This window comes from Vipera ursinii, assembly GCF_947247035.1.
Source record: "Vipera ursinii genome assembly, chromosome: 3".
Taxonomy (NCBI): domain Eukaryota; kingdom Metazoa; phylum Chordata; class Lepidosauria; order Squamata; family Viperidae; genus Vipera; species Vipera ursinii.
In genome coordinates, this window is record NC_139516.1 from 60,174,163 (window position 1) to 60,198,797 (window position 24,635).

The window sequence follows — 24,635 nt, forward strand, 5'->3', positions numbered from 1 at the left end:
AAAGAAAAGCTGTCCTGAGCATGGATTTGTTAGCAAGAATTACCCATAATCACTGCAAATATTTTTCAGTAGAGCTAGTCGTTCTACAGAATAGGAGATAGTGATCACTTTAAGAGGCAACACAGAAAGCCAGCGGAGGGAATTAGGATGATGACTGAATAATAGAACAAATATTGGCCCAAGGAATATGGAGGATTGAGTCAAGGGTTGGCCCAAGGAATGTAGAGAGGTAAGTAAGTCACAACCTAGTAACAGTTTTGAATATTACTATCTGTTCTCGTTATATTAGACATACAAATGTATTCACAATGCCTTTTTAACATAATAAAATCACTCTCTAATTTTAAAAAGATAAATCTCTTTTATGATAATCTGTTTTAGACATTGGCCTGATTGCATAAGGGTTTTAAACTGAGTTGTTCTGCTTCCTAACATATTTTAAATTCTCCACCACACTCCCATATCAATAACCTTGTGACTGTGGTCCTTGATTTATCAGGGATGTGAATGTGAGGAGATCCTTACTCCCTTGGCCAAAAACCACTGTTGTCAAAAAAAAAAGTTTATTGAATGGCAAGGTCCAAAAGAAGTTTCTGCCCAAATAAATCTAAGCAAATATTCATTCCAGATGTTTCTATTCAGCAAGACAAGGTCCTGGAACTAAGGTATAGTATAGATCAAGGATAGGCAACCTTGGCTCTTTAATGACTTGTAGACTTCAACTCCCAGAATTCCTGAGCCAGCAGTTGAAGTCCACGAGTCATAAAAGAGCCTAGGTTGCCTACCCCTGGCATAGATACAATCATAGGGCATTAGGGCCTGTGTACAATGCAAGTACGGGCCTTTTGATCCCCTTAGAGCTTCAAGGAAATGCCTGAGAAATCTTATATTATGAAGCCCAGACTTCTGCTCCTGGAAGTTTGAACACAGAATTAGAAAGGGCCAGTTGCGTATCATTTCAGTACCAACTTTCTCCAAACAGTCCATCAAGACTTGAACTATCCAATCTGGCTTGCAGTAATCTAACATGCTTACTCCCAGAGAGATTCCAGGACGTTATGGCTTGGTAGATCCCAGACATCTCTTTTTAAAAAATAGTGCAACTATCTGGGAAAGTTATACTAAAAAGCTGGCTGTCATTTGTAGAAAATATATATATTGCTGTGGGGAGAAAAAAGAAAAAGAAAAGCCAACCTAAAAGCAGAAGCTTATAAAATTGATTTGGTTCTGAATATCTTTAACGCTGCTTTAAGCAAGGTCTCTTGGTGGTGGTATCACTGGATAAAAGCAAAAACACACTTTCTGCATCTTTGTGGGTGTTTGGGGTCAAAGAGCTACACAGAGGGAACCGAGCCCAATTTACTTTCATATCCCAATCTGGAGATACTATCATTTGAAGATTACAGCAGAGCCCACAGGTAGAAGAATGATTAATTCACTTCTTTTTCCCCACAGGAGACTTTGTAATCCCCCAGAGAAATGGAAATAGTTCTCAAAAATTAAATCTAAATCCAATCTCTCCCGTCAAAACCCTATCACCTCTTGCCATCTTTTGTGTGACCTATTTGCTAGGGTTTGCTTATAGATAGGTCACTATTGGGCTGTGTTAGAACTTACTATTCAATCCCAATGCTATTCCTGCTGCTGAACACAGATAAGAGGCATTTCTTAAAAGTCGTGAAGGTGGGAAATTGAATGGCAGTTCTTGATCAGACTGATCACATTGCTGCAGGGTTTGGGAGGGATTGTGGTTAGGTGCAACAAATGACAGGAAAGTTTTCCTTGAATTTCTCTTTAATTGGGTATTAATTCAAAGGCTGTGATGTCTTCATTTAGAGTAGACACTATACTGCAGTCCCACCAAGCCAGGGGCTTTAGGATTTGCACATTGTATATTGTAGTACCAATACCTTAGAATGCAGAGCCACTGTGATTGGTATAAACTGACCTGACATATTGCACTCTATATTGTTTGTTAACTAAGATTTATGCAATAAACCAGAACTGGATGGCTACATACAACACTCAGTGCTAAACTAAACAGACTTCAACATGATTTAGTGCAATGTGTGCATTTAGGCAGCTCCATCAAAAGAGGTATTTTATTGATGAACAGCTAAGATGAAGAGGGAGTTTTGTTGGGACAATCAGTGGCATGTAACTTAGCAAATGTGCAGTATTATGCCAAACCCAAACCCAAAGTGATTCCTAAAGACTAATTTAAATGGGGAGAAGAAGAAAAAATTCTGGTTCATGAAGACTTCTGCCTGAACAAGCAAGACAGGTAGAGAACAGAATAGAGGGAAAAAAACAGGGGAAAGAATAGAGATAAGTTGAGAGAGAGACAAATGACCTCCTAAAATTGTGATATGATTCAAGGCCATCAATCAACAGAAAAGTATGAATTAGTCAATTGGGGGTTAAAATAAAATTGAGACAGCTAACTGGCCCCGGTGTTCTTTCCTTTTTGCCTAGTATGGGACTTGCAACATGCAAGCTAGAATATATCCCACTAGAGCGAGGATCTGATTTTTTATGGGGGGGGATGAGAAGGGAAATTGGGAATGGTGGTGCTTTTATGCCAGTTTGCTCCTGAGAATGAGATTGCTCTGTGGGATTTGCAATGTAGGTTTGTCTCCTGGGATCAGTTTCTGAAGCTGTCCTGAGAGACTTTGGGATTAGAACAGAGAACGATAATAAGTTTTTATTTATATTTCTGGGAATATGATTTTCTTATCTGTTTCTAAAAAATGTCTAAAAGGTGATCTGGAAAACCATCTTTTTATAAGAAGCTATACTACGGTAGGAAGTATAAATAGACACAAAGCATTTTATTCCCTTGCACTTCAGTGAAAACTCATATGAGATAGAAGCTGAAGTTACAAAATGTAAGATTCATCAAATGTCACTTCTTTAACCTGATGTTCTTCAGATAACTTGGACATCAACTCCCATAATTCTCAGGCAGTATAGAAAATGGCATGTGGAGAATATTGGGTTAAGAAAGAATGATCTGTTAGAAGATATTGTCCATTCTCCAGGTGGATTGAAACTTAGTTTCAGGTATTTTTCTCAACTAGATGGAATGAGGATATGTGCTAAAAATACATAAACCACACATGCTGTTTAGCAAAAAATAAATTTTCATTTCACGCCACTTGATTTAACTTAATGTTGTCCAAAAGTGTAATGAAAAGCTACCCCAGAACCCCTTTGGGATTCTATTTCTTTATGATATGAGAGTCCAAGCTGTCTGTTTTGCTTTTCTCTTGCTCATCTGAACTGATGCTTGCTTTAAGTTAGATTATGATTAGCTGAAAGTGAGCTATAATCATCCAGGTATACTATATTTTATTTCCTCACTACCATCAACAAATCCATCTGGATGTCAAAAAGGGGTCCTAAAGTTATAAAAAGGTGAATATAATAGCTTCACAAAATAAACTACAGCAGAAAATTAAAGTGTAAAGGTGATATTTCTTTCAGAAGAAATAGCTAAAATGATGCCACTGGGTAGTTGATTCAACAGTTCAGTGAAATTCCCAAGGAAGTTTCAATTAAAAAGTTGAAATATCATGTTCATTTTACTAAAATGCAAGCAGATAGAATCACTTAAGACTATGCTCAGAGTCTCCCTGAACTGTGAGATGGGTGGCAAATTTAATAATAATTTTTAAAAATAGCGAAGGATAGCCGAGCTTTGCTATACAATCAGATCCTTCACTTATTCTTGCTTGGTTATTTTTTTCTCTCATGTAACATAAGTAAAAAATAAGTCCAAGATTTAAAGAATTTAAAAGGAAGAAGACATTACTTTCCAACTTTATTGCAGGAACTACTTCAATTAATGTCACTGATACAGTAAGCAATAACAGCAGACTACAACAAATAGTACTTCTAACCAGGTGTCAACTATCAGAATACAGGCACATCTGAGCTGCTTACCAGAACTGTTTTATTTTATTAAAAAACTACAAATATTTGACCATCACGCAAATGATTGTAACAGTCATTGCTATAGGTCAAACAGAAGTGGTCCTATCAAAACAAAACAAAACAAAACTACCACCACAACAAAGGACTTTATTTTCTAGGCATGTTTTAGGTGCAGTCATACAACACATTGTTTTTCTCCCCCCAAAACCTGCAGTGTGAACATTTGATTCACAAAAATGGAGTCTCTTAAGACTCACAATTAACTACGCACTCCCATGCATGCTTACTCAGAGGTCTCAATGCACTCATAAAATATTTATCCCTCTCTCATAATAGAATCTGGAATCATCCAATGAAACTATGAATGATTAAGAGATTAAGGGTATGTTATAGACTGTGTTTTAATTACAGATTATTGGATAATTAAAATATTCTGGGTTTAGTTTTACATTAATGGCTAGGCAGAAAGAAAATACTAAGCTAGAACCACTCAAACCTTATTATGGTTTAGTATGAACATGTATATTCAACTGGAGTTACAGCTTCTAACACAGACACTTTTAAAATTTTTAGGGAGGCTGAAATGATCATTTCAAACTTCTTATGTTCTCATCAGTCAGTCATACCCTTTTTTATCTGAGATTCGAACCTGGGCTGATTATATATTAGGCAGTTGCTTTAACTTCCTGAGCCACAGGTTCTTTCTCTATTAGCTAGGAAGCACCTGTTAATCATGATGGTTATATATTGTCCTCAGTATGAGATATCTCTTAATACCTCTGACAGACATTATTGAACTCAGTCCTATTTAGGGCATCCTATACAGATTAGATTTATCATTGTGAGAACAAAAAGCTGTTCAATACACAGTAATTCGTAACAGAGGTTACTACTAGACAGGTGTGTTAACACTTTTTTCATGGTGCCATACTGTGTATGGTTCAGCTAAAATAAGTGATCTAGGCTCAGAAACAAAGTTTTAAGAACAGAGCTTCCAACAGCACTTAAATCTATGTGCTTTTCTAAACTATTTTCTAGGACTCAATAGATTCATCAAAATACTGTACATATCATTATATACCCTAAACTTACACCTTTGCTGCAAAATTAAGTAGAAAGTTATATGTAATTGGATTTCAGTTTGGATATATGCTACCAGAATTCTATGAAAATATATCTATTCGTTTTGTGCTTCTGTTAACTTTCATGAGAAAGGTGTGGATTTACTCTGATTCTTCATCAGTCTTTAGAATACTAATGACACACAAATAGCAAATCCTCAAGAGACAGTAAGTCCAATGGTTCATTGTAGATGGAAATCCACCATTTTCCAGTCCTTCCATTCATGAACAAGTCAAGCATGCAGTATTGCTGCTGACAAGCAAGTTTCTAATACACTTCTCCAAGCTCATCTCTGTCGTGTAAGAATTTAATGCTTTAGTTTAAAACAATGCAAAACAACCATGACTACTCTCAGCCATTTTATTTAATACTTTATTATTTCCTCCCCATTCAGCATAACTTTGTCCTGCCATTCCACAATAATTCCCACATCAGGGTAAACATAATTATCTATATTTCCCTTCTATGATACTTAAGAGACAAACCAACTTCTAAATGGAACATTTATTCAAGTATCCCAACTAACAGTTCTTATAATGGCAGTGTAAGGTATGAGCCATTTCATATAATCTTATATAGGAATGCATTCCAATTGTAGCAGTCTTATCAGTTGCAGGGTTTGTTTTGTCAGCAAACTCATTACTGAAGGAGTATTTTATCAAAAATACTTATTCGATGATATGTTATTAAACTCAGTTTAAATCCAGTTTCCTTCCACATGCTAATACTAGTCTACTGAATAAGGTTTGTTTTATAGCAACATTTGGACTCCCTAACTAGAAAGTCTCTTATATTGATCTCAACCATAGATTTATCTAGATTACAGTCATGCACGTTAACTAGAAGCAGAAATTCCAAAATTTCAGACTGGAATTTTTTCTAGGGCTAATCCTGATGGCCACAAAGTGGCAGAAAGATGGTGTAGTTCCAAATCAACCCCATTTATAATTTAAATGAAAACTATCAAGCATGCAGTTTTAAGTAGCGGAGGCTAATAAGTGCAATGACTAGAGACAGGTTCCACACAGAGATAAGAAGCTTCTGTTCTTGAATTTCATTCAAATTCTTATATATGAAACTATTCACCTTGGCATACAAGAGATGATGGTGTTTCCCCTGGATGGACCCGGGCTGTAATGAACACCACTTTCTGTTCTACTCCGGGACGAAGATTTGCTGTTGAAGAAAGAAAGAGTTTTTATTTTTTTAAAAAAAAACACCATGAAATTGACATTCCTTTTCCTATATTTATTTGACCTTAAATAAAGGATCTGTGGAAGTTGAGAGGTGGGGCAGTTCCTGAGTGCCTTTGTTTTGTTGCCTTGTTTCTTGTTTTTTCCAATGAGAAAGTTGAAGGATAAGCAAGACTTCAACAACTGCTCTTTTGAGGCAAAACCTCTCGACTAAGACAGTTTTTCTTGACTAAGACTAAGCTTTTCTTCCTAGAGAAATTCAAGGACTTTAGAAAACTGTTGATCCATAGAACCAAGATATAGAATTTCAAGGGGGAAATGTCTTTGGCAAGCCAGATAAGAAGCTTTATGGGAAATAAATAGCCCATAACAAGACATTATCCATTACTGGTTTAGGCCAGGGGTGTCCAAACTTGGCAACTTTAAGACTGGTGGGCTTCAACCCCCGAATTACCCAACCAACTAGTGATTTGATAATTTTTCCTACATTGGATTTACAAAAGAGGCTTATTAAAGTTTGGGGGGGGAAATTGTGAGAAGGGAGAAAGAAAAAAAATCAAGTTCTGCGACATTTGGTCTTTTTTTAAACTTTAAAAAAAACGAATATGTCATTGGATCCATGGAAATAAAAATTCAGTCCTTAGTTCCAACAAATCTCTAATACTGGTGAACACACAACAGGGTATTTTTGAAAAAACACTCATCAGCTGCATACACTAGTACACGTACACAAACATATGCCATATACCAAACATATACCAACAATTACCAAGAGGTTTAGCTGCTTTAAGAAGTGATGTGGATTTAATTAACAGAATTAATAGAATACTTTATTTAGCCAAGTGTAATTAGACACACTCGGGATTCGAACAGAGTGAGTGCCTGTTACTTGTCCCAGCTTCTGCCAACCTAGCAGTTCGAAAGCACATAAAAATGCAAGTAGAAAAATAAGGACGACTACGGTGGGAAGGTAACAGCGTTCCGTGCACCTTTGGCGTCTAGTCATGCCAGCCACATGACCACGGAGACGTCCTCGGACAAAAGCTGGCTCTTCGGCTTTGAAACAGAGATGAGCACCGGCCCCTAGAGTCGGAAACAACTAGCACGCATGTGCGGGGAAACCTTTACCTCTACCTTTAATTAGACACACAAGGAATTTGTCTCTGGTACAAATTCTGATTAGCTCATTGTAATAATTTTTGAATTCTTTCCCCAGTTTTCAAACTTTAAGTATTTAAATAAATTTTAATTTTTAAAAGTTTTCATCACAATCAATCCTTCTTGTATAAAAGAAACAAACATATCTTCACTGGTTGTTTTAATCTTGTATGCTACCTTTAAATGAAGAGAAGGTCTGATTGAACGGAGGGTGCATAATTGTAATAAAAGAACATTACTTATGGCCCCAGATTGACCTTCATTAGTTGGTGGCTAGAAAAACAGAAATTCCTTTCCTCGGAAGATCAGCCAGACACAAGCAGAGGAAAGGCAGTAACCTTCCCTGAAGAACAGAAGGAGCCAGGAGTCAGCTGTGCTAATAGATAAGAAACCCTAATGGATCATATTTCTCTAACAACAACAGTGCCCACCTTTTGTGTTCACCTTCTGACTAGCAGTTTCCAGCTTTTGGGGGTGTTCTAACTCAGTTAGTCAACGAAACTGTGTTTATCCATGAGGTTGTGATTTTTTGGATTGTCCTGATTGTAACCCTTTAAAACTCAAGGCCTTAAATCCCTGCACCTGCTTTGAAAAACTTTAATTTCAAGTGCCCTTTTTTCCTGTAGCATAAAGCTATTCAGTAAGTTTTAACTGATTTAATTTAATAACTAATTGGCCCGCATGCCAGGATCAACAAATCCAGATCTTCCTGGAACAACAAGGTAAAGAACAACAAAAATACTGTTATCAAGAAATGCCATTCAGGGGAAAAATAAAAGATACAATATTTAGTCTTGTGTTTACTGTTGCAGTCACATTGGGAAAGAACTCGTTTTTTTATTTACTTGAGAGTTAGATAACAAATCCTTCCTATTTGGGGGACAATAGCTAGAAAGAAAGATAAGAAATGTGATAAGTGGACTGTACAGGATTATTTTTAAACCATGGAAGGATTCGGGGGAGAAGGAAGGAGGAAAGGGAAAATTATGCACCATCACCATCCACTTCGCTAATAAGAAACACAGCACATCAATAACCAATTGGTACTCAAACTGTTGCGTAGTGGGTTCTGGAGAGCAGAAAGGACGCCGAGACAATCAGTACAGCATAGCAGCTCTTTATTAGGTGAAGGGACTGTACTGGGGAATAGGGGTTACCTGCGCCCTTTATATACCTGGCCAGGTACACATCCAACCAATCAGGGTGAACCTCTGTTTCCCGCCGAAAACTGATCGCAGCCACAACAGTTTCAGTTCAGCGCCACCTGGTGGTATCTGTTATGCCAGCACTCACAGTGTTCCCTTAAGCCCAATACATAACACAAACTACTCTGTCTAACAGTCCCCTGAGAAGATCAGGTTGTCCAGCTGCCAGAAAAAAAAATTGAGTTATGATCTTTCTTTAAAAGTTGGAAACAGGAAGAACAGGAAGAATCACTTAATGTATTTTGGGGAGCTAGGACATCATAATAATAATAATAAATAATAATAATAAATCTTTATTGTCAAAGTACAACTATGTATACATTGAGATTAGCTGAGCCTCCCTTTGTGCTCCCACCCCCAACACACAGTGACAACAAAACCTCCATCTTACTACACCATGTGAACCAACTACACCACACACCGGCCTCCCAAGTCAATTCTGCATAAAATTCACACAAGTTATTTCTCGTTCAAAAGCCTAATAGCCCATGGATAAAAGGTGTTTTTCAGCCTGTTGGTGCGGCTGGCTATACTCCTATATCTCCTACCCGATGGTAGGAGAGTAAAGAGATACCATCCAGGGTGTGAGTCGTCCCTGAGAATTTTCCTCACTCTTCCAAGGCAATGAGCCCTGGTGATGTCATCCAGTGGTGTCAGGGAACAGCCCAAAATGTCTTGTGCTGTACTCACCACCCTCTGTAATACTTTCCTGTCCACGGCTGTCAGACCAGCATACCAGACCACAATACCATACGAGAGGATGCTCTCTATAGTAGACCGGTAAAAGACAGTGAGGACAAAGGTTCGTTTCCCAAGCTTGAATGGTGATTTCTGAATGTTTCATTACCAGGCAAGGTAACATCTTCAGTGGCTTTTAGGGGATGTCTGCACCAGTGGTCTTCTATTTATAAGGGCTTCAGGTATGGGTGTGTCAAGTGAGGGTCCTGTGATGAGTCCTCAGTCAGAGGCTGGTGATGGGTCTTGTGATGGGGAGATTACCTCAGGCCAGGATCATTGGGAGGTGAACTTCTGGGGAGGGGAGTGGGGCTTGCATGGGTTGGTTGAAGTATGGTGCTGTCTCTGGTTAGCTGGACGATTGATGTGGATTCTGAGGGTTTCGTAGGCTGGTTGCAGATCAATGTGTCTGTTGATGTAATTGCTTGTGGAGTGTCAGGTTTCATGAATGTGGCAGGTGGTAGTGTGGCTGGTGGGTTTTTTTTGGGGGGGGTGGAAATGTTCGGAAACCAACCCACAAGGTCAGAGAATGAACCTTCACCCTCATTACCCTCAGGGTGCCGCCGGTAAAAGATTGCGGATAACACCCAGGGAGAGGGCCTTTTCTGTGGGTGCACCTGCCCTCTGGAACCAGCTGCCCATGGAGCTCAGGACTGCCTCTGATCTACGCTCATTCCGCCGGGACCTAAAGTCTTGGCTCTTTGAGCTCTCTGACTCAGGCTGAGAATTTTAACTGGGGTTTTATTTTCAGGGATAATTTAATCTTTCAATTCTCTTTTAACTTTTATTTTATATTGATGTGATTTTAAAATGCCCTGTAAACCGCCCTGAGTCCTTCGGGAAAGGGCGGTATATAAATCTAATAAAATCTAAATCTAAATCATCCTACATCTGAGCTACAGATATTCACCACTATTGCAAATATCATACAGAATGGTAACCGAAAGATAATAATGGAGTTTCCTAAAAAGTAAAGGTAAAGTTTCCCCCGCACATGCGTGCTAGTTGTTTTCGACTCTAGGGGCCGGTGCTCATCTCCGTTTCAAAGCCGAAGAGCCAGCGCTTGTCCGAGGACATCTCCGTGGTCATGTGGCCGGCATGACTAGACGCCAAAGGCGCACGGAACGCTGTTACCTTCCCACCATAGTGGTCCCTATTTTTCTACTTGCATTTTTACGTGCTTTCGAACTGCTAGGTTGGCAGAAGCTGGGACGAGTAACAGGCGCTCACTCTGTTACGCGGCACTCGGGATTCGACCCGCCAAACTGCCGACCTTCCGATCGACAAGCTCAGCGTCCTAACCCACTGAGCCACAACAACAATATTACTATATGCCCAACCACATTATACTAATTCTGCATTTATTCTGTGCCACATCATTTGCTGTCTTAGAACAGGCATTCATTTTGAATCTCTGTGGTGGCTTCTGTTTGTTGCTGAACTGATGGAAAGTTAGGCTACTTTCTACCATTTCATATTAAGTTGGCAGCCTGAAAATTAGAAGAGTCATTACAATGAACTAATTTGAGCTCTTGGTGTGTATGAAGCTGACCTAACAGACAATTGATTTTCGTTCCTTTCAGTTGTGCTGACCTCGGGGAGGGGAGGGGAGGAATGAAAATTGGGCATTGCATTTGCATGCTAATTTTATTGCACCCTTGCGTCTTCATGAGATGATAAAAGTTTGGGCTAATAAAAATAAAATATTTGTGGCTCTAATACAGGCAAATGTTTATGCAGGCAGGTAACAAATAGTAAAACATAGAGAATGCAATAATCATCTTTAGGAAAAAACAGACTGGAGCTTTTGCTTAGCTTTTAGCTTTCATTTGCAAAAATCACTTTAATGTAAAGCAACATTTTCAAAATAGGGTAATAAGAAATTAGCAAAACTGTTGCCTCATTCCTAACTACATACAGTACATAATTATTCAATTATTCTTATGGTTGGCCAGAAGAGAGGATTATAGGAAAACATAATGAGTTTATAAAAATATGTAGCCATCTGCAATTTATCGATTAGGGGGTATCTTAGATGTGCATTATACGCATAGGAATTACATCAACATTTTGAATGTATCTCACATATCATTGTGACAATGCCGATCACAGAGCAGGCATATGATTTCTTTGTTTCACTGTGTTTCCTTCCTTTTGTGGATTTGCATTATCTAACATTTCCCAAGAGTATGTAGTGTGATAAACTATGATGGTACGTTAAGTAGCTTGGGACCAGCAGCCTGAGTTTTCCAGTCAAAATCGACTGACCTGTTTTTGATCCAGGAACCAGGAAAGAGCATCTGTATTTCTAGGCATTGCATTACTCCCATCCTCCCTTTAACATGGTCTATAACTCCTCTGCTCCCTCCCCAGCTGAACGTCCTTGGTGCAGAGGAGGGAAATCGTGCAAACAATTTCAGCATTAATACTTGACTGCATTTTCAACTTAATAACCTGGAGAAGGAATGCTCTTGTCAAGCAAAAGGCCAACAATATTTTGTGCTTTTTTGTCTGTTTGTTTGTGTGTGGGGGGGGGGAGAGAGAGAGAGACAGGAGAGAGGGGAAGGGAGGGGGAAGGAGAGTTGTTATCAAATATAGAAAGTCAAAAATGGCAAAGCAATTTTGAGCGAGAGGATTTTCTCCTCTCCCACTCTAGATTTGTTTGTTTTTAATCAGCAGGAAGACTTAGAAGCAAACATTTCTGCCTCTCTGCTTTCTGACACTGTCAAGCCCAATAGCCCTACAAGGAGAGAGAGAATTAACTAGCACAGAAAGGCTTCTATGTATATGCCTTCCCATCACAAGCTGGCTTTTGCATTTAGATTAACCATAGGTATCTGCATTTTTTTTAATATAGGCTCCACGAAATGGAATAGGAAACAGGAAGATGAGTGGCATGTTATTTGATTCCGAAAGGCAAGATTACAGTAATGCACAATTAAATGAGCAGAAAGTGGTATTTAATGTCACCTGCATGCATTCTCACTGTAGCATGAAGTTTAGTAGACAGGTCCTTCCTTCAGCTGCTCTTTTTGCCTCCTTCCCTCCATTTCTATTTATAAGACAAGTACAGATAAAGCTCTGTGCCCCTCAGAGTGCCAATGCTAAGAATAAATGGGACATCAAATATGTCTCCTGAAAGGCATATATCATCTTGTTAAATTTGTCAGATAATGCCAGAACGCTAGAAACAATTCTCAATATCCCACAAATGTATATATCCTATAAATAATATGTGATATAAACATGAGGGAGGAAAGATGCCTCAAAAGGAGGTTCAGGACATACAATTCAATATCACACACACACACACAAGTTGTATTAGTACAATAGTATCATTTTTATTGCAACTACTCTTGCTGTTAGATACTCAATCGCAAAGGAGATCTGGAATCATCAATATTTTAGCTATGAAGTTATGCCAATTTCTTGATATTTGTAAGTGGCTTCACTGTTTTTGGTATGTGTTTCTTCAGTCTTCAGTTGCTAATGTAAATTGTGTGCTCATGACAGAAAGAATTTAGTTTGTTATTAGAGGATGGCTATACATTCAGATGTGAAGCAAACAGCAATTTGTCCCAGCAAAGAGCAGTGGGATTGAAGAGCTGCCACAATTTGTGTTGATGAGACATTTTGCATCTCAGCCTGCTGTGGCCAATAAATGGCAGAGGCCCTGGGCACACAGAGTAGCCTCTTCCACCTACTGTAAGCACCAGTCAAAGCTGGAAAAACCTTTTTTTAAAAAAATGGCTGCATTGCTCTTAACAGCAAGAGGAAAATGCTGCTTTATGGACTACACTCACAGGGCTTATTCACATGTAGAAGAGAATTCACTGTTTTACAGTATATATCTCCATTAGAGGCTGCATGATTTGGAAGACGTTATTTGGGCCTTTTGCAGCCCTGCACTTCTCTGCTATTCATTAAAGTCACCTGATTTCTTTTAGGTTTCCGCAAGAGCCAGGGGGGAAAAAAGCATCAAGGTTATAAGGAATCTACTGGTTAAAGCTAAAGCTCTTAAAAAAACAGCATCTTTTTTTAGCAACCTGCAAAAAGTCAGTCTATTTTAATGAAAGCAGCATTGCTCAGGGGAAGTCCAAGGCTGTCCATTCAGATCATTTTCAAAATGTGCCCAGCTAGCTAATCTGCATAATATTCATATGCAAAGGCAGTATATTACTGAATACCAATTTCTAAGCACTAATAGTGGGAGAAAGCAACTGGCATTAAGCCATTGTGTTATAATGGGAACCAAAATCTGGATCTGATGGATATTTGGTTTAATCCAGCTAAGCTTTTCTTCCCAACATCTTGTGTTCTTATAGCATGATGATGATAAAGATGATGGTGATGATGGTGATGATTTAAAACTTTATTGCAACCCTATGGGTTTTAGCAAAACAAAATCACACTTATCAACTCTAAAAAACATAATCAGCAAAACATAAACAGATTAAACAGAAGCCCAATTTAAAATGAAACCATCGCCAGCAGATACAGTATAAACCTGAAGATAAAATACAAGCCAATACAATTTAACCAGTATAATGTTGGAACATTACACATCACACCACTTTGTTTATTTCTATTGGTAGGTTTCGCAAAGTAGAAGTCACAAATTTATTGATATGAGGAGAATTATCTGTGTTAACAGATGCTGGAAAATGCAGACCAACATACCTGAAAGGGGACAGATTGGCAAAGATTTGGTTAACTAATTGGACATTATTCTATAAAATTTGAATTTCTTTTACTAAGAATTTTTTCCCCTGCTTTAGAGTTTAGTCATCTCATCAACTCTTAACACAAAATATCAAGAAGCCTTAATTAGAAACTCAATATGAAATATAGATTCTGATGAGTCCATTATTATGCACAAACATATAACTACAAGGTGGCAGAAAATGAAAAACATTAAACGATACACCTTGAAAGAAAAGAAAGCATATTTCTACAAAGCAAATTGTGAGGGGTTTTTTTTTTTTACAAAAAAATGCCAGCCTGGGGAGAGCTTTTAATTAAAGTCAAAGGCAAGTTTAATTGTCTATGGGGAAAAAATAATCTAACCCAGCAAGCACTAAATTTATAAAATAAATGCATGCTGAAGCCCAAGGGCTTGATTCTCAACCATCATTTATTTAAGGCAGACATGTCAAACTCGCGATATCACGTGATGTCACGTGACGTATCAGAGCTTTTTTCCCATTGCCGGCAATGGGGTGGGCATAGTTTCCTGGTGATGCGTCCAGCCCACAGGCCGGCAGTTTGACACCGCTGATTTAAGGGATGGGATATATTGGTAGAAAGACACTGTCAATGAGAGGTTGTATACTTACCTCTCTGAAAGCATAAATTAGCACTGTGTTCTGTCCCCTCCCAATGAGTAGCCTTAAAGAGGCTCAAAAGTCCAGCAGAAGCAAACACAGGCTGAATAAACAGAAGCTGATCTTTTAACAGTTAAACTCTTTCCCAAAGTTTGAATCATATAGCACTTTTGTAATTACCGGGCGATGTTCCAAGGTCTTTGACAGACGGCCAGCAGCTTCAAAGTCCAGATGTAGACAGGCAGACACGTTACAAATTTCAAGAACAATTTGTAATTACACAGTACTCAAAACGCCAAAAAATTGTTCACCACGCCTTTCCTGCATGGCCACACCCCTTTTATACTCTGTAGGGTGTACGTCTCCCAGCCACGCCTCTTGGGACATTACAATAGTTGCTGCTGACGATGTATCCTACGTCTTTCTCTTGCATCCAATAGGGGCTCCCCCTCACTGCTGCCAGTCTCTGCTTGCTGTTCTGTTTCCTCCTCTGTTTGGCTGGGGTCCATAGGCATGTCAGCCACAGTCAGTTCTTGCTGACTCACCAGGGGATTCGGTCCCTCCGGCACGTTGCTCGTGTCAGCTTCCTCCTCTTCTATATCATCCTCCGAGTCATCCTCCAAGTCAGCATGCGAAGATAAAGCACCCTCCAGGGCCGGGTTCACAACACACTGTTATATGTTTGCCAGCTCTTGGTACACAGAGAATTTTTTTTTCTTCAGCCACAAACAGAGATAAGAATTTTGATACCAAGCACTAGATTCACTGCCTGTAATTGCTGCTGTTTGTGTATCTAGTTTGGCTGTTTTATGTCTGTGAACACTGCTAAATTATAATGATTAGTGGTGCTGAACACTTAGAGAAAAAGATATAAATGATTCCTACAGTAACAAACTCCTGGTTTAACCTACCACCCTAGGCTGTTGTTACAGTAAAATCAGAGTAGAAATCAGGTGTACTATCTTCTTGTCCCCAATTTGGGACTGAGCCTGGTGCCAAAGCCGATGAAGAACACCAGACATGAGGTGTAGGTTTTGTTTCCTTTTATTGAAGCCAGGAGCTAGAAAAAAGGGTTAAGAAACCTTTATACAATTTCACTAAAGCAAAAGGCAGGACAAGGCGGAATATTTAAGAAATATAATCTAATAAATATTTTAGTAATGATCTAACAATTTGTTCTATTGGTCTTTAGCCATCCCTATTCCTAAGCCTTGGCTAATGAATGCTCCAGGAGTTATCTAATATGCATTACAATTTGTTCCAGGCCATCCCTATTTCTAACTTCTAGCTGAGGCATGCAGGTTGTATAACTTTTTATTTCTGTTATCAGTTCTCTAACCACCTAGAATGGATACATGTGTTACACATCCATATTCTCTCTGGGTAAATACTCTTTGTTCTTGCCAGACGGACTCCACAAATACAGGCTTCCCAGTTTTCTTTCAAGTAAGTGTATGCCATAGCCTTGCTCTGTTTTAGCAGCCCATCAATCTTGCGAGTGATCTTTCAAATAAGCCGATATCTTCGCCATCTCTGCCAGGTCGGAAACCTTTAAAGTCCATTCTTCTATAGTCGGCAGCTCCTCTTTCTTCCAATATTGTCCTATCAAAAGTCTTGCTGCCGTGACTAAATTCAGCATCAACTTGGAGTCCACCACTGTAGCATCAACAATTATTCCCAACAAAAAAAATTGCGGACAAAACTTTATCCTCCTTTTAAAGATCTTCTGTATATTCCACCAAATTTTAATCCAAAAGGCCTTAACCTTTTTACATGTCCACCATATGTGAAAATATGTTGCATCTTCAACCCCGCACCTCCAACACTTAGGCTGATAATTCGGATACATACTTGCAAGCTTTTTAGGATCTAAATGCCATCTATAAAACATCTTATAAAAATTCTCTCTTAAATTTTGAGCTTGAGTAAATTTCACATTCCTCACCCAGATCTTCTCCCACATGTCCATTGTAATAACTTCCTGGATATTTTGGGCCCATTTTATCATACAGTCCTTAACAAGCTCTGTTTCTGAATCAATCTCTATCAATGCAAGATATATCCGTTTAATATGTGCAGGTCCCTGATTTCTAATTTGCTTTATCAGATTTTCATCAATCGTTGCAAATCCAATTTTCTGGTCTTCTTTCCACCTGGCCCGTAACTGAGTATATTGAAACCATGTTTGAACAACCTTCTCTTCTCGCAAGAAGCTATATGATTTCAAGCACCAAACATTCCTTTCCAAACTTAAAATTTCCTTGTAGGTAGTCTCATCGTGTTTGAAACCAGCATGTATATTTTCTATTGCGTGTTTTGGAATTGCCCACAATGGTATCTTACAACTTAGCTTATGTCTATACTTCTTCCAAACTCTCAGCAATGCCTGTCTTAAAATATGCGTCCTAAACACAGTACCTACCTTCTTATCATACAACAAATATGCATGCCAGCCAAACAACAAATCATGGCCCTCAAGATTTAATAACCTCGATTGCGTCAAATTGATCCAATCACTTATTCCTACTAATGCAGCAGCTTCATAATATAATTTAAAATTAGGCAATTTAAGGCCACCTCTCTCACGAATATCCTGCATAATCTTAAGTTTAACTCGTGGCTTTTTCCCTGCCCACACAAATTTATTGATACCACGCTGCCATTCCTCCAAATTAGAGTCTTTCTTAAGAATCGGTATCATTTGGAATAAAAATAAAAATTTGGGCAGGACATTCATTTTCACTGCTGCAATCCGTCCCAACAAAGTCAATTGTAATTTTTGCCAACTCTCCAATTCTTTTTGAATTTTCCCCCACAATTTTTCATAATTATTTTTATATAGCTTTGTATTCGAGGGCGACAAAATTACCCCCAAATATTTAACCCTTTTAACAATCTCAAATCCAGTTAATCCTTCCAAGAAGGCCTTCTGTGAAACTGTCATGTTTCTAGCCAAAATTTTAGTTTTCTGTATGTTTACTTTAAATCCAGAAACCTTCCCATATTGTGTTATTATCTCTATCAGGTCCACAACAGAGTTCTCTGGCTGGGTCACTGTAACAACCAGATCATCTGCAAATGCTCTCAATCTATAGTCCTGATCTCCAACTTGTATCCCCTTAATTTTTTCCGAATTCCGAATCTTGTTCAATAATATCTCTAAAGTTAATACAAATAACAAGGGCGATAACGGACATCCTTGCCTTGTACCCTTCTCAATATTACATACTGCCGTCAGACTATTGTTAACTATGATTCGGGCAGTTTGCTTTTGATATAATGCCCTAATCGGCTGTAAGAAATTTTCCCCAAAATCCATTTTATCTAACATTCTCAACAGAAATTGCCAATTCAATTGATCAAAAGCCTTTTCAGCATCTAAAAAGATTAGCGCTGCAGAGATCTGGTTGTGCCTTTCCAAATACTCTAACACATCAACTATATGTCTAACATTATTTTTCATTTGCCTACCACTAATAAACCCCGTTTGATCCCCATGAATCACCTGTTGCAGAACCCTCATCAGTCTATTAGCCAAAACCTTAGCAAATATCTTATAATCTGTATTTAAAAGCGAAATCGGTCTGTAATTTTTAACTTGAGTAGCATCCTGATCTTCCTTCGGAATCAATGAGATAAAAGCTGTTCTCCAAGACGGTGGCACCTTTCCCCCCCTCTGGATTGTCTGGAACAGTTCCTTTAACGGTTTTATCATCTCAAATTGTAAATTTTTATAAAAAGCCGCAGACAAGCCATCTGTACCGGGCGCCTTATCAACCTTCAAATCCTTAATTGCTGTAAGGATTTCTTCTTCTGTGATCAGTTGGTTAATCCCCTCTCTTTGTGCTTGCGTAAGGACCGGAATATTAGCATTCTCCAAATATTTATCAATGTCTTTTACCTCAATTTCCTCTTTGGTATATAATTTCGAATAAAAATCCACAAAAGCATCCTTAATAAGATTCTGTTGAAACACGACCCTTCCTTTATATTCAATCTTGTCTATATTAGAGGCCCTTTGTTTCTTCCTCAGTCTATAGGCTAACCATCTGCCTGGTTTATTAGCGTTGCAAAAAGTATTATGCCTAGCAAACCGCAGATTGGTTGCCACTTGGTCTGCCATTAATTTATCAAATTGTCCTCTTAACAGCCTAATAGCCTCTTTAATCTTCACGTCCCCTGGATTCAAAATCAAAGCCCTTTCTTTTTCCTTTATTTCATTCTCCAGTTCTTTCCTTCTGGTTTCCACTACACGTCTACGTCTATTATTCATATATATCAACACACCTCTCATATAGGCCTTACTAGCATCCCAAACCATATCCATAGAGGTACCCTTATTCATATTAATCTCAAAAAAATCCTTCATCCGCTGTTTACATTCTTCCACATTTCTCTGGTCTCTAAACAAGTTCTCATTTACGCGCCACGAGCGCCTGTCTCTTTTCTCCTTATCAATCTCCAACCAAACTGGACTGTGGTCTGAAATAGTTCTTACACATATCTTCACTTTTTTAGTTCTCAAAAAGAAATCATTAGTCAACAAAATAAAATCAATCCTTGAGAAAGATTGGTGTCTGTCAGAGTAAAAAGTATAATCCTTCTCCTGCAGGTGCCTCTCCCGCCAGATATCTCGCAATTCGAGATCATCCTTCAATTCAAAAAAAGTTTTAGGCAGTCTGGCGTGGCTTGGAATACGCTTAAAAGCTCCAGCTTTATCCAAGTGTACATCCAGAACACCATTCCAATCTCCCATAATAATAAAAGATTTATAATCCAACTGGGTAAGCTTTGTATGAAGTAAGCTAAAAAAATCAGCTTGTTGTTGGTTAGGTGCATATAGTCCAACTAGAAGCATCTTTTTACCTTCTAAGAGCAGCTCAATCATAACATATCTTCCATGCTTATCTGCTTCAATTAAGTCTGCTGTTAAGGCACTTTTAACATAAACAACTACTCCATTTTTCTTATTCTCTGCAGAGGCAACAAAATGCGTACCCAGTCTCGAGTTCAGTAAATACTTTTGATCCAAAACTCTAATATGCGTTTCTTGCAAGCATATAACATCTATCTTAAATTGCTTTAAATATTGAAAAACTTTCTTCCTCTTCTGCGGTGAATTTAGTCCATTAACATTCCAAGTTAAAAATTTAGTTGCCATGCATATCATCCAGAAGCCCTTGGACCACAGCCTTGATAGGACTAACTTCTTTAGGCCGTGCCCCTCCCACAGCTTGACTGTATGTACGTTGCGAAGAAACTGAAGACTTTTGCTGATCTTGTTCTATTATTTTCTTTGCTCGTTTTAAAGCAGCACGCGTCACTCTTTGCTCTCTAGGATCATCCAAAGAAGTTGTAACTTGATCTCCTCCCACGCCACTTTCCTCTGTTTCCTCCTCTTGTTGTTCTTCTTCTCCAGATCCTTTTCCAGCTTCCAGGAGCGTTAATGGGGTTGCTTTTAGGACATTATTGTAGAAATCACGCGCTTGCTTCACAGTAATCAACCGGTACCTTTTACCTTCATGCATCACCATCAGCCCCTGAGGAATCTCCCATCTGAACCTTATATCTCTTTGCTTGAGCTCATGCACGAGGAATGTATAATCCTTCCTTCCCCTTAAAATCCTTGGAGGAATTTCTTTTAAAACCAAAACTTCTTGTTCAGCAATCACCACTTTAACATCATAGGCAGCTTGTATAATTTGATCTCTGATCTCTCTTTTTGCAAAATAAACCACCACATCTCTAGGCAACTTCCTCTGTCTGGCAATCCATGAATTCACCCGAAACACTTTATCCATAGCTGCTCTTATTTCAGATGCTGGCAGGTTTAATACTTCTTCAAAAGCCTCAGAGATCAGCTGCTTCAAATCTTCTTTAGTATCCTCTTTTAAGCCTCTGATTCTGACAGCAAACTGCATCTGGTAAAATTGGGCTAAGCTTAAGTCCTTCTCCAGTTTGTCTCTTACATTTTCATTCTCTCTTACTTTAACTTCTAATATAGCATTCCTTTGAGCCAAATCATCCATCTTTTCATCTAATTCTTCCACACATTCCGCCACTTTATGCACTGAAGACAAAATGTCTACCTTCATCACGCTGAGCTTCTGTTCCATCCTCTCTTCCATTCTCTCCTCCAGTTTCTCCAATTTCTCCTCCATCTGCGCAAATTTGTCAGCCATTGATTGATTAATTGAGTCCAAAAGTTTATCCACAGCATCTCGAAACTCCTTTGCTGTCAGCGCTTCAGAAGGGTGCAACGCCTGTAAAGATGATTGTTGCACTGGCGAGGATCCACCACTCCGAAGAGTTTTAGGGGGAGGTTTCGCCGCCATCTTTTAATCCTCAAATATGACGCACTTTCACTTAGAGTTTAAAAAGTTCAAGTAGTTAGAGAGTATAATAAAATAAGCCTCTTCACCTTTATCTCTTGTATCGCTCTGCCTGCTCCTTTAAATCATAGTCCTTTCTTCAGGCAGGGATGGTTCGCAGACGCCTGGCTCTGCTCCAAAAAGTTCAGAGCAGACACGCCGGCCAGCTGGGAGCAACCCAGGCTTCGGGGGAGTTCAATCCTTCAGCCGCCCAAGCTCCGAGCTCAGGCGGCCTCGGAGAACTCAACCCCTACCTGGGGCCTCACCCCCTCCTCTTCTCCCGAGGAGGGGGCTTCAATTTCGCCCGAACAGCTGTTCGGCGCTGTTACGGGCGAAAAAACAAACAGCTGAGCCGCGGGCAGCCCGGGAAGGCTGTCTTCGGCGCCGCGACGCCACCGGAAGCCAAGTCAGTCTATTTTAATGAAAGCAGCATTGCTCAGGGGAAGTCCAAGGCTGTCCATTCAGATCATTTTCAAAATGTGCCCAGCTAGCTAATCTGCATAATATTCATATGCAAAGGCAGTATATTACTGAATACCAATTTCTAAGCACTAATAGTGGGAGAAAGCAACTGGCATTAAGCCATTGTGTTATAATGGGAACCAAAATCTGGATCTGATGGATATTTGGTTTAATCCAGCTAAGCTTTTCTTCCCAACATCTTGTGTTCTTATAGCATGATGATGATAAAGATGATGGTGATGATGGTGATGATTTAAAACTTTATTGCAACCCTATGGGTTTTAGCAAAACAAAATCACACTTATCAACTCTAAAAAACATAATCAGCAAAACATAAACAGATTAAACAGAAGCCCAATTTAAAATGAAACCATCGCCAGCAGATACAGTATAAACCTGAAGATAAAATACAAGCCAATACAATTTAACCAGTATAATGTTGGAACATTACACATCACACCACTTTGTTTATTTCTATTGGTAGGTTTCGCAAAGTAGAAGTCACAAATTTATTGATATGAGGAGAATTATCTGTGTTAACAGATGCTGGAAAATGCAGACCAACATACCTGAAAGGGGACAGATTGGCAAAGATTTGGTTAACTAATTGGACATTATTCTATAAAATTTGAATTTCTTTTACTAAGAATTTTTTCCCCTGCTTTAGAGTTTAGTCATCTCATCAACTCTTAACACAAAATATCAAGAAGCCTTAATTAGAAACTCAATATGAAATATAGATTCTGATGAGTCCATTATTATGCACAAACATATAACTACAAGGTGGCAGAAAATGAAAAACATTAAACGATACACCTTGAAAGAAAAGAAAGCATATTTCTACAAAGCAAATTGTGAGGGGTTTTTTTTTTTTACAAAAAAATGCCAGCCTGGGGAGAGCTTTTAATTAAAATCAAAGGCAAGTTTAATTGTCTATGGGGAAAAAATAATCTAACCCAGCAAGCACTAAATTTATAAAATAAATGCATGCTGAAGCCCAAGGGCTTGATTCTCAACCATCATTTATTTAAGGCAGACATGTCAAACTCGCGATATCACGTGATGTCACGTGACGTATCAGAGCTTTTTTCCCATTGCCGGCAATGGGGTGGGCATAGTTTCCTGGTGATGCGTCCAGCCCACAGGCCGGCAGTTTGACACCGCTGATTTAAGGGATGGGATATATTGGTAGAAAGACACTGTCAATGAGAGGTTGTATACTTACCTCTCTGAAAGCATAAATTAGCACTGTGTTCTGTCCCCTCCCAATGAGTAGCCTTAAAGAGGCTCAAAAGTCCAGCAGAAGCAAACACAGGCTGAATAAACAGAAGCTGATCTTTTAACAGTTAAACTCTTTCCCAAAGTTTGAATCATATAGCACTTTTGTAATTACCGGGCGATGTTCCAAGGTCTTTGACAGACGGCCAGCAGCTTCAAAGTCCAGATGTAGACAGGCAGACACGTTACAAATTTCAAGAACAATTTGTAATTACACAGTACTCAAAACGCCAAAAAATTGTTCACCACGCCTTTCCTGCATGGCCACACCCCTTTTATACTCTGTAGGGTGTACGTCTCCCAGCCACGCCTCTTGGGACATTACAATAGTTGCTGCTGACGATGTATCCTACGTCTTTCTCTTGCATCCAATAGGGGCTCCCCCTCACTGCTGCCAGTCTCTGCTTGCTGTTCTGTTTCCTCCTCTGTTTGGCTGGGGTCCATAGGCATGTCAGCCACAGTCAGTTCTTGCTGACTCACCAGGGGATTCGGTCCCTCCGGCACGTTGCTCGTGTCAGCTTCCTCCTCTTCTATATCATCCTCCGAGTCATCCTCCAAGTCAGCATGCGAAGATAAAGCACCCTCCAGGGCCGGGTTCACAACACACTGTTATATGTTTGCCAGCTCTTGGTACACAGAGAATTTTTTTTTCTTCAGCCACAAACAGAGATAAGAATTTTGATACCAAGCACTAGATTCACTGCCTGTAATTGCTGCTGTTTGTGTATCTAGTTTGGCTGTTTTATGTCTGTGAACACTGCTAAATTATAATGATTAGTGGTGCTGAACACTTAGAGAAAAAGATATAAATGATTCCTACAGTAACAAACTCCTGGTTTAACCTACCACCCTAGGCTGTTGTTACAGTAAAATCAGAGTAGAAATCAGGTGTACTATCTTCTTGTCCCCAATTTGGGACTGAGCCTGGTGCCAAAGCCGATGAAGAACACCAGACATGAGGTGTAGGTTTTGTTTCCTTTTATTGAAGCCAGGAGCTAGAAAAAAGGGTTAAGAAACCTTTATACAATTTCACTAAAGCAAAAGGCAGGACAAGGCGGAATATTTAAGAAATATAATCTAATAAATATTTTAGTAATGATCTAACAATTTGTTCTATTGGTCTTTAGCCATCCCTATTCCTAAGCCTTGGCTAATGAATGCTCCAGGAGTTATCTAATATGCATTACAATTTGTTCCAGGCCATCCCTATTTCTAACTTCTAGCTGAGGCATGCAGGTTGTATAACTTTTTATTTCTGTTATCAGTTCTCTAACCACCTAGAATGGATACATGTGTTACACATCCATATTCTCTCTGGGTAAATACTCTTTGTTCTTGCCAGACGGACTCCACAAATACAGGCTTCCCAGTTTTCTTTCAAGTAAGTGTATGCCATAGCCTTGCTCTGTTTTAGCAGCCCATCAATCTTGAGCCTCTGAGAGAAAGTGAAGGTTCACCTGCATTTTACAAAATAATTAATGATATTTTCTTGTGGAGGCCACTCATCTTGTCACAGTTGGCTTTATGCCATCTTACTTGTTGTGTCCATCAGTTTTGATGAACAGGTTGAAGTGATTTGATAAGTGGACTAAAACGCTGGTGTGTTCTACCACCATGCTATTTGCAAGAGACAGAAAATTATATTTCAACCAGTTCAAACTTCCCATTTTCTCAATACCTACTCAGTTTCTCTTCCCAGTATGTTACTATGCATGGAGACTGGCTGTGTACCGACTGAACTGAGCTGCATTTTACAACAAGGTGTTTGATGAGATATATCCTTCTTGCTCTATCTTCATGGAATCCCCAAATCTCTTTTGAATGACTAGGAGACTCAGAGAAAATGTGGGA

The 24,635-nt window shown here is 39.0% G+C and overlaps 1 protein-coding gene across 1 annotated transcript in view; it reads right to left on the minus strand.

Annotated features, from left to right (window-relative positions):
* BEND5 (BEN domain containing 5) overlaps nt 1-24,635 on the minus strand; it is a gene marked incomplete at its 5' end in the record, with an annotated part of 895,229 nt that overhangs the window by 209,944 nt on the left and 660,650 nt on the right. Inside the window, one exon of the mRNA XM_083359611.1 lies at nt 6,145-6,234. Coding sequence (XP_083215737.1) covers nt 6,145-6,234 — 90 coding nt within the window. The remainder of the gene's footprint in view (nt 1-6,144; nt 6,235-24,635) is intronic.